Source organism: Rhinolophus hipposideros (assembly GCF_964194185.1).
Source record: "Rhinolophus hipposideros genome assembly, chromosome: 20".
NCBI lineage: Eukaryota > Metazoa > Chordata > Mammalia > Chiroptera > Rhinolophidae > Rhinolophus > Rhinolophus hipposideros.
In genome coordinates, this window is record NC_138066.1 from 34,465,553 (window position 1) to 34,476,130 (window position 10,578).

Consider the following 10,578-nt stretch of genomic DNA (forward strand, 5'->3'; position numbering starts at 1 on the left):
GTTAGGATAAATTTCTATGGAATAAGGAAATGGTACTTTTATTATGTTTAGGGTTGTATTAGGACAACCTAATGAAAAACAATTCAGAATCCAAGCAGAGATGACTAGAATTCCTGAGTTCTTCCTCCACAATCACGCCTCAGGAAAAACATAGTGTTAAAGAATACTGGGCCCTCTATATCTGTGTCCAGACTCTCGCCGAGATGTCCACTGCCTGTCTTGCGAAGTAGAGCGACCCACGGACCCCAAGACCATCCCATGTATTCTGGGGTAATAGCATCGCTTCCTGTATACAGGAAAGCCTGCGTTTCTATCCTGTCTCCAGCTCTATGTAGCTAGGACTCCTGGGCTTTTCCAACCCCTAAGGGCCGCTGTTCAAGCAGGCAGAAAGAAGGGGAGTACTTTTCAATGGCATTTATTATACCTTTATAAAAATCCTAATACAGTGTGAAAAAAATCATTACCAAAAAAAACAGACAAAATAAGCAGACGCTGTATGAACCTGGGACACTTGGCAGAAGTGGGATTCACACTGGAAGGACACTGGGAGTGAAGGGTACACGATGGGGTGGCTTAAGGCTCAAAAGCTGTGGTCAGAGCCAGCTTCTCAGAGGGAATGGGAAGGCAAGGGAGGAGTGGAACTGCATTCGGTGCCAAGGACTGTCCCTGTCTGGGATGTACTGTCTCACTCCCTCTCCCCTCCCAGCTTTTGGGTCTGCCCTCCTTCCTCGGAGCCCACCCCCTTCATCTTTCTATAATCTTCTTTGCCTAAAGATGGCTGATGAGCCAGAAAGCTGGGGTTGGGGTGAAGGGGTGGGGTTCTAGGAAATAAAGCAGTCTCTTACTCTGCTCCCCTCCATTTTTCCTACAGAGAGGTTGAGAGCTGAGGGGAGGAGGCTTCACTTCCTAATTGCCCAACACATCCAAGAACTTCTCTGGTGTCTCCAAGAAGGACATCCAAGAACTTCTCTGGTGTCTCCAAGAATGGAGTGAGGGGCAGCTTTTCCTGCTGTCCTGTCTACAGTAATTCAGGGTGTGCTGTTTAGCTGCTTTGTCGGGTGGACAGTGGCAATGTCATTGTCCATAGCTACCCCTGCTCCCATCAAAGAATCATAGAAAAGTAATAAATAATCACTTGGGTTTTCCACCCACATAGTCCATACAAAACCCCAAAGTTTCTGGTTGGCCTCAGGCTGGGACATCAGTTGGCAGCCGTCCGAGATTGCATCCACTGGAGCCCAGCAGGCAGTCTGCAGGAAGGGAGGAAGAGGGCAAGGATTAGCATATCCCATGAGGATGATGACCTTCAAGACCCAGCCCCTGCCCAAAGCCAACTGAGGGGATGACCAAAGTTATATCCAATCTTTCAATCTACAAATATAAACAGTCGGAGTACCTACTAGGCTTCAGATACTGTACTAGGGTCTGAGGTTACGGTAAAAAAAACAGACACACACTCTGGGCCTTATGTCCAGCAGAGGAGATGGATATTAAACAAATAATTCCATAACTACATATGTGAGGCAGGTTAGGAAGGCAATGCACAGAAGCCTCTGGATGTCTGGGAGATGGGGGTAGTGGGATATCTCTAAGGAAGGGGCCTGGAGCCCCATCTTAGCAGTATCTCTGGGCAAAGTTCCAATGCTCCCTTCCTACCCACTCCATCACTTGAGGCAGTGCCAGGGTGAAGTCAAAGGCCTGGGAAGAGACTCCATAAGCAAGTTCCCCCATTAGACTGAGCAATGCCACAGCAAGGGGCAGGAGATGGGTGTTCTTATCACCTGGTACAGTGCATGGCACATGGGGAGTACTTAGGAAATCTGGTTGAATTGAACTGTGTGGGTTGGGGGAGAGGGGTCTTCCTGACCCAGGGGTTGGCAAGACACTGGCAGAAATGTGTGGTTCCTTGAGCATATCTGCCTAAAGTCCCCCCTTCTTCACCAGCCATCCAGGTCCTCAGCCTGCTGCGATTCCACTATGAGAGGGAAGAGGAAAAGGAATTCTCCAAACCTGATGTTAGGCCCTTTCCATGTGACCGTGACCTAGCTCCTTCACATTCTTCAGGTGATTACTTAGCAGCTTTCTCAGCAGTGCCCCCCTAGATAGCTTATCTGAAATTGTAACATTCCCTGCACATACTTCCGGTCTCCCTGCCTACTTGACTTTTTCCCTGAGCACTTAGCACTTTTTAACTTACCATATATATATATATATATATATATATATATATATATATATATATATATATATATATGTTCCATCCTAAATATATATATATATATATATATATATACATATATATATATATATATTTAGGATGGAACAATCCTTTATTGTCAGACACTTTCACAGAGTTTGTCCATACATTACTTTTTTAGTGGAGAAGAACAGACGTGAAATCAGCCTTCAGCCGTCAGCAGCTCCTCTGTTCAGGGTCTGGGGTCCTCCTTGTCCAAGTGGTGGGGGGGAGGCGTATACTTCCCCTCCTTTATTAGCTTATCCCACTGCCTCATGATGGCACTAAGACGTTTCATCGTTTTCTGCCGAAGCAGACTTTCTACAAAATCATCATACTCTATCTTGCACTCTTTCTCTGCGCAGATAACACCAATTCCATATGAACATTCTATCCATTCTTTTTCAAAAGCATGGCACGGAGATGAAAGCTTGTGGGGCTGCTCAGCCCTCTGGACTGTCATCCAGCGGTCTATGTCAACACCCAGCCTTTTCTGTATATCAAAGAAAGGCATGGCGTCCAGCTGCGGTGCCCTAGCCTCCTCCCTGGCCACGGCTACTGCACCATGTATTTTTCTATTTTTATTATTTGTTTTCTGTTGCCTCCCACTGGAAAGTAAGCTCTACGAGGGCAGGCATTTTTGTCTGTTTTGTTCACTGCTGTTTCTCTAGTGCCTAGAACAGTGCCTGGAACAGTGGTGCTTAATAAATGTTGAATGAACAGTATCATTTACTCTCTACAGAAACTCTGGGAGGGAGCAGGTATAATCACCCTCCTCTTTACAGATCAGAAAATTCAAGGTCAGAAAGAGTCAGTGATTTCTGCCTGGAAGGCTTGTCCTGGTCTTCCCATGGCTGTCTCCAATTCATTCAGCTCTCAGCTCAAAAGCCACCTCCTAGGAGAGGCTTTTCCTGACCACAAGAGCTAAACCAGACCTATTCCCACCCCTCTATCACTGTTATCCTATTTCACTTTCTTCATAGCACTTATCAGTACCTAAAATGTTTGTGTTGAGGTAGATTGTCACCTCTCTCCCTCCCCCTTAGAACAAGCCTCTTGAGAGCAGGGACTTTCTCGTTCACCGCTTACCCACAGCATCTCAACTGTGAGTATGTGCTCAACTGACTTGGCTACCCGTGAACCAGATTCTGACGGGAGAGATATGAGAAGGTTCTGACGGTCAGTCGTTCATTGGCTTGGCCAGGCCCTGGAAGTTCAGAGGGAGCAGCCACTAACCCTTCCCCGGTGAGGGCACAGCAGCCCTGTATGTGCCACGGGTGGTCTTTGATGGCACTAAGGGTGAGGAATTGAGAGATCTCCATGGTCGTCATGGAGTCCTTCATGTCCTGCTTGTTGGCAAAGATCAGGACGGAAGCCTCTCGCAGCGCCTGTGGACAGAGGAACCCAGCCCGAGTCAGCCTGCCAGGGCCCAGCCTCCCCTCCCAGTGCCCCAGGTGCCACCTGACTCCCAGGCTGTCCTGGCAAGAGAGTCTCACCCAGGTGGGGTGGGGATGCGCGCCCTCCCCCAGCACTAGCAGCCCCAGCAAAGCACACCAACAGCTTGTGGAGCCTCCTAACTGGCTCCTAGCGTCCTTACAGCAGTCCCAGGAGGGAGGAATTTCATGATCCTCCCCAATTTACACTTGGGGAAGCTGAGGATTAGAGAGGCAAAGTGATCTGTCTGGGGTCCCGCAGTGAGTGTGAAGTGGGATCAGGACCCGAACCAGCAATTTTGTCTTCTATTATCACCTGTACCGAGGGCATTATTGTCCTTCATCTGGGAAAAGTAGCCCTGCCCAAGCTGCTGAGCTAAGGGCTCCTGGAGAGTGGGGCATCAGGAATGAAGCTCAGAGAGGCTAAGTGAGTAAGCTGAGGTCACACAGCTAGTATCCTGGGCTCTCTCCCAACTGTAGGGGGCTTACCTCATGGGCCAGCATCTTATACAGCTCCTCCCGAGTGGTCGGCAGCCGATCTCGATCCGTGCTGTCAATCACAAGGATGATGAACTGGCCAGCGGAGGGAACTGTGAGTGGTGGCCTTTCTCTTCGGTGAAGGCGCCTCCTGTACAACTGTGCTTCCCCCTGGCCTCTGCACTACCCTGAAGTGCGCCCCACAGCAAACAAACTGTCCAGTCTCAAGATCTTATTGCCCTAGTCCCATTTTCATTCCTTTTCCCGTCCAGACACAGGGTGTACACAACACAACGTTTGATTGTGTGCCACTTCACTGAAGCCTCACTACAGCCCTGTGAAACCAGAACTACAGCTTACCCTTGAACAACTCAGGGCTTAGGGGCACCAACCCCTGCACAGTTGAAAATCCACGTATAACTTTTGACTCCCCAAAAACTCGTCCTCCCTTGGTATCCCTTGGTATGGGGGGTTGATTCCAGGACCCCTTGGTTACCAAAATTCATAGATGCTCAAGTCCCTTATATAAAATGGCATAGAACAATGCATACAGCTGACCGTCCGCATTCACAGACTCCCAATTGTGGATCAAAAAAACTGCTTTTAATCCCCAGTTGGTTGAATCATGGATGCAAAACCCAGGGAAACAGAGGGCTGACTGTATATTTATTGAAAAAACCCATGTATGAATGGGCCCATGCAATTCAAACCTGTGTTGTTCAAGGGTTAACTGTATTATTACCCCCATTTACAAATCAGGAGACTGAAGTTCAGCAAGGTGACATATCTTGCCCTCAGCCTCATGGCTGGTGAGTGGCAGTGCTAGAATTTGAACTAGTCGCTGTCTCATTCCAGGAATGAAACCACTGAATTCTACTGCTGCCAGAATGAGAAAGTAAGGAGACAAAGGGTCTACCCCATTCAATGCCTCAAACAGAAAGCTGCCAGCACAGACAAAGCTGCTAGGAAATATTCAAAAATGTTAACAGGCACTGTGCTGCATTCAGTATCTGACACACATGCATGAGCTATTTTTTTATTATTTAATTTTTCACAACAACTCAGGGAGGTCACTATTATGATCTCCGTCTCACAAGTGGGAGAACCCAGGCTGAGAGAGGTTAGGGCTGGCTACCCTCATACAGCCGTTCCAGCTCCCATGCCTCCCTCACCTCAGTGTTGGAGTAGTACGTGTTCCAGGTGGAGCGCAGAGCCTCCTGTCCACCTATGTCCCACATGAGGAAGTGGGTCTTTTGCAGAACAATCTCCTCCACATTGCTACCGATGGTGGGACATGTATGGACCACCTCATTCATCAAGCTGGGGAGGTAGGAGAAAGCAGCAAGAACTCAGCCCAGTCCATTCCCAGTGGTGCTCCCAGCACTCTGCTCCCAAGTCAGGCTGAATCTAGTTCAGAACAACTCAACCCAGGTTAACCGAGCCTCTGCTGGGCAAAAGGGAATGCAGACAGGAGTGAGACCAAGTCTTGTCCCGGCTTGGACCCCAGAAAGGGGAGACTTAATAGAGCAGTCTGCCCACATTGTAATATGCAGTTGAATCCCCTGGGAGTTTTGTTAAAATGCAGATTTGGATCCAGGGGGTCTGGGCTGGGGCCCAGCCTTTTGTACTTCTAACAAGCTTCCAGATGATTCCAATGCTGCTGGTCTGTGGACCACACTTTGAATAGCAAGGAGTTAGAAAAACGATACACAAGGGAGGCCATCAGGAAGGTGCTATTTACAGTGACATAAAAAACACAATTTTATAGGTAAGGAATGCCTCTGGAAGGGCTGGGAACTAAAACTGGGAATTAGGGACGAGACCTAAATTTACTTCTCACTGTATACTCTTGCACTGTTTGGATGTTTCTTTTTTTTTCTAACTTGTAAAAACCATTTACATATATCACTTTTTCAGAGGAAAATTTGTCCTAAGTAAATACTCTGGAGGCTTCAGAACCGGAGAGATGCCATCCAGAGAGAGAATTTCCGGAAAAGTTCCAAAGGGTACTTAGCACAAGTGCCAAACTCTGCCAGACCAGGAGCTACAGAACCCAGCTGGACCCAAAGCTGGCATCCCTCTTTGTTTGCAGAAGGGGGAGAAAGTTAAGACGCAAAGATGGGGTGCAGGAGTTAGAAAGGGGGGATCTGCCGCTAGGAGGAGCGAAGAGCAGGGAGGTGGGAAGAACCTGCCTGCTTACGAGGCAGGTTCAGACAACGTCAAGTCTGCAGCCGCGTTTGGCAGGGGCCGGGGTTGCCCATGCCAAGCAGGATACCAATTCCAGGCGGGGGGGAGGGGTGGTGGCGGGGGGGAGGCGCTGAACTGAGGGGTCACTAAACCAGGAAGGTCCCACCAGCATTCCCCACACCTCTCCTCCTGCCTACAGGAAGGTCCAAATCCCCTCCCCCGCCCACCCCGGAGTCACTTACAACTGGTAAAGAATGGTGGTCTTTCCTGCATTGTCCAGTCCCACGATGATAACCTTGCGCTCTGGAGGCGTCCGGGGTAAGGGCAGAGTCAGGGACAAATGCGATGCCCAAGGTACCGTGTGACCCTCCAGGCCTCCCAGGAAGGAGACAAGTGTTCCCAGCAGGCTGGGGGACCTTCCCCTCGGTACTACTTCTGCTCCCCCGCCCCCACCCCACCTCCAATAAAGGACAGGTTTCTTTCCCACCGAGCCCCGGACACCCGCTGCACTCCCGGACAGTGGAATGGGAGATGAGCTCCACCTCGCTCTCTCTACATTTCCAGAAAAGTGATTGTCCGAAGGGTCCGGGGAGCTCTGAATTTGCCAAAAGAGAAGGGGTCTGGGAAAAGAACCGAGCCCGAAATCACAACCGCAGGAAACCCGCGGCGGCGTTTACCCGAAGGAAGGAGGCTCGTCCAGCCCTGCACCCTGGGGACGCGCCGAAGCCCGCAACCCGCTAGGAGCAGGTGGGGAGGGGGCAGGGGAGACGACGCAGCCGGCGAGGAACGCCCACGCCCGACCCTCCGAACCCGAGGTCCCCCAGCTCATCCGCTCCGGCGACCCCAGATCAGGGGAGCCCCAGGTGGAAGCAGGGTCAAAGCGGTCGCTTGGATGCACTGTGCGTCCCTTACCCTCTTTCCCGAAGATGCCCATCAATTTGGCGATCAGTTGTCCCATGGCGTGTCCGGGGCCAGGCAGGGGCAGGACTCGATGGCCTTCGGGGGCCGAGGTCCAGCCCGGATGCTTCGAGCCCCGCCTCCTGGGGAGGGCCAAGAGGGCTTTGCCTACGAGGTCACGGAAGCCCCGCGAGTCTTCTGCAGGGCCTGGGAATCCCCTGGGACGCTGGCCCCTTGCAGACGCTGTGGACGTCAGGGAGACAACAAACTACCCGTCCAGAACTCTGGAGGTACAAGGAAAATGGGGTTCAGACTCCACATCCTCCCAATCGCCCTGAGAAAACTCCAGAGTTTTCTGGGTGGACTGTTCGCCCACTGCAAATCAAGAAGATTCAGTACAGTGACCCGCCACTGGATCCCTGCTTTCCCTTCTCCAAGTGCCATGTCTGGGGCACGGGACTGAAGCAAAACGCTTGGTCACCCACCTTCTGCACCTACCAGCTGTGTGGGGTAGACAGGGCTCACGGATCCTCTCTCTCTCTCTCTCTTCTCTCTCTCTCTCTCTCTCTCTCTCTCTCTCTCTCTCTCTCTCTCTCTCTCTCTCTGAGCTGGGGGAATATTCCAATTCTCAACAGATCTCTAATTGTTCACTAGTGTGGGTCTTGTTAGGCCCACTCAAAGTGAGTTCCCTTGGGAATGGGCAGGGTCCCCGTCCTTTTTCAGGTACCTTGGTGACCGGCAACTCTAGAAATAAATCGGTGCTACTTCTATGACTCACGGACAAACCCGCTGCTCAGGCACAGCTCCCTGTTCCCAAGGGTAGGCATTTGAAGACAGGGATGGAGCAAAACGAGATCTCTACACAGGGATCCCAGATACTAAGACCCAGCAGAGGAGAACCTGGGCCAAGAGACAGCCAGGCTGGAAGAGGAAGGGGGAGCCATTTGGTCTTGTTTGTGAATTTCCTTCTTTGCTTAAACTGGGAAAACCCAGAAAACAAAAAGAGAAGTGGGGAAGGGAAACCAACCTCAGACTGCGGGGGTGATTAGGAGACACCAGTCATCCATCACACAGGAGAATCCGCTCCTTTCTCTCCACTGTCACTGCTCTCCTACAGCCCATAAGAGAACAACACTCTAACTGGTCTCCCTGCCTCTGCCTGCCCCTTAGCAGGACATCCTCCTATTAAGCAGGACAGCCCTATTAAGCTTCCTAAAGCACAGCTCAGAGTCTATCCCTCCACAGCTCATAAACCTTCAATGGTTCCCTACTGCCCACTGGATTCAGATCAGTCTCACCTGATATGCAAGAGCCTCCATGAATAGCCCCATCTGCCTTTGCAGCTTATCTCCTATGTTTGCATCCACTTGTCCTTGCTCACCCATGCACAGTTCTTTCCAACTGTGCTTTTGCTTCTGTGTTTCCTTCACCTGAACGCCTTTCCCCTTCTCAGAAAGGAAGATTCCTGAGACCAGTTAGCTGCCTGCTATAAAAGCTCTGGTCTGGTTCTCCAGCCAGATGGGACTTCTCTCCACAGAGATTGCAAAAGGGCATGTCTATTTCATCCAATCGCCTGTGAGTCCTAGAGGGCAGGGTTCATGTCTTGCGCACCTGTGTACTCCCCCCACACCCCACCTGGCCCAGTGCGTGGCACACAGTAGGAATGTATTGCTATTGGACTGAAGTACAGTGAGTTAAGCTAACAGCCTGAAAAGTGGTGTTGGAGTATTAAAAAAAAGAAGTATGAGCACAAGTTAAGGAGGATTGAGAAAGGCTGGGAAGTTTGTGAAGAGAAGAGGGAAAACAGTTTACTAAATACAGAATTTTCATCCCACCCAGCTTGGTACCCAGAGTTAGAAGGAAGGGGAGTTGGGTAGCAGAGCCCATCTGGCTGATTCCGTTTCAGCCGTAGGAAAGGAGCTGGGGCTGCAGCTGGGTGCAATAGAGTGGGGGAACAGAACGGTGTTGGGGGAAGCAGCAGTGTGTGAAGTATTTTCACCATCTGTTTCCTGGCTGGGGAAACTGTACCCTACCCCCTCTACCACTACCACCAATTGCAGAATTGAAAGTGACAGTCTGCTGGCTAGAGCACATTCAGTAAACAGACAAGAGCTGCCTTTGCTAAGGCCCAGAGCCTGAATCTTAAGGGCATTTCATTCATTTATTCATTCATTTGACAAATATGAACCAGGAGTTAGGACACATGTCAAGTAGACAAAACAGACCCAGTCCAGGTTTATGGAGCTTACGACCATCTAGTGGGGAGCTTACTGTCTAGTGGGGAGACAAATACACATACCGAAAACAAAACAAAACAAAACAAAACAAAAACCTTGAGAGACAGTACGTGGGAAGGCTTGGTTTAGCTACTCAGGGAAGGAGATGAAGGATTCCAGGTAGGGGTGTTTCCAGTTCCTGAGCTGCTGAGGCAGCTGTGGTAGTAGCACCAGGCTCTCTGGGCCTAGTCCCAGCTGACTTCGAGGTTGTAACTTCCTTACATGTTGACAACCACCAAAGTGCTAACCATGTAGGTTGAGGGCTTGTGGTTACCAAGAGACAAGAATGTCTCCCCGCATCTCTCAATATCTCCAAGCCACCCAGAAATGCTCCTGCCTGCAAGTTCTGGGCAAGTCCAATTTCAGGCAGAAGGCACGTGTGGAGGAGACAAAAACACATTCAGACACCTGCTTCCTTCTCCCCAAGCCCCTTCCCCTCACAGAAGCTGCAGCACCCTGGGGCAGGGGAATTAGCATTAGACTTGAGAGTCACAGGACTTGAAATCCAGTCATCTGAGTTCATGTCCTTGCTCATTGGTAGTGTAACTTTCTATGGACAAGTTGCTTAACCTCTCTGAGCTGTATGTGTAAACTAGAGTTAATTATCCCTGCCCTTGATTCAAAATATCAGGTTCCACTCCAGATGGAGCTCTCTGCTCGGCTCCAGGCCAAGCTCCTAGCTGTCTTCTGCTCTTCTCCCCTTGGATAATCTCCCATAGGCACCGTACACCCAGCTTGTCCAAAGTTAGACACTGTTTCTGCCTCTAACCTGGTTTCTTCACCTGCTTCCTCTCTGTGACCCACAGGAACCCCAGACACCTCCCTCTCTCTCACTGGCCACCTCCAATTGCTCTACAAGAGCCCTTGATTCTAATTGCCAGGTGTCTCTGGCAACTATTGCCTCCTTTCCTGTTCTATTGCTGAAGCCTATTGCAAACCCTCCTCATTTCTCACCTGGAATATTGTAGATTTCCAGGCTTTGCCCTGCAATCTATGCTCCAAACTGCAACCAAAGCAATCATGCCATCGCTGCTTACAATCCTTTAATTTCTGCACACCAGCTTCGGGACCA

At 50.2% G+C, this 10,578-nt stretch overlaps 2 protein-coding genes across 2 annotated transcripts; both read right to left on the reverse strand.

Moving 5' to 3' along the window:
- Nucleotides 1–23: 23 nt before the first annotated feature.
- Nucleotides 24–7,514, reverse strand: ARL5C (ARF like GTPase 5C). The gene is made up of 6 exons (XM_081028478.1): nucleotides 7,246–7,514; nucleotides 6,576–6,636; nucleotides 5,319–5,466; nucleotides 4,159–4,242; nucleotides 3,473–3,624; nucleotides 24–1,250 (listed from the first exon to the last, which is right to left on the reverse strand). The coding sequence occupies exons 1-6, from the start codon at nucleotides 7,289–7,291 to the stop codon at nucleotides 1,202–1,204; spliced, it is 540 nt and encodes a 179-aa protein (XP_080884604.1). The 5' UTR covers nucleotides 7,292–7,514; the 3' UTR covers nucleotides 24–1,201.
- On the reverse strand, nucleotides 2,430–2,750 carry LOC308488241 (NADH dehydrogenase [ubiquinone] iron-sulfur protein 5-like; the record flags this gene model as incomplete). The annotated part of the gene is made up of 1 exon (XM_081027791.1): nucleotides 2,430–2,750. The coding sequence occupies one exon, from the start codon at nucleotides 2,748–2,750 to the stop codon at nucleotides 2,430–2,432; it is 321 nt and encodes a 106-aa protein (XP_080883917.1).
- Nucleotides 7,515–10,578: the final 3,064 nt, after the last annotated feature.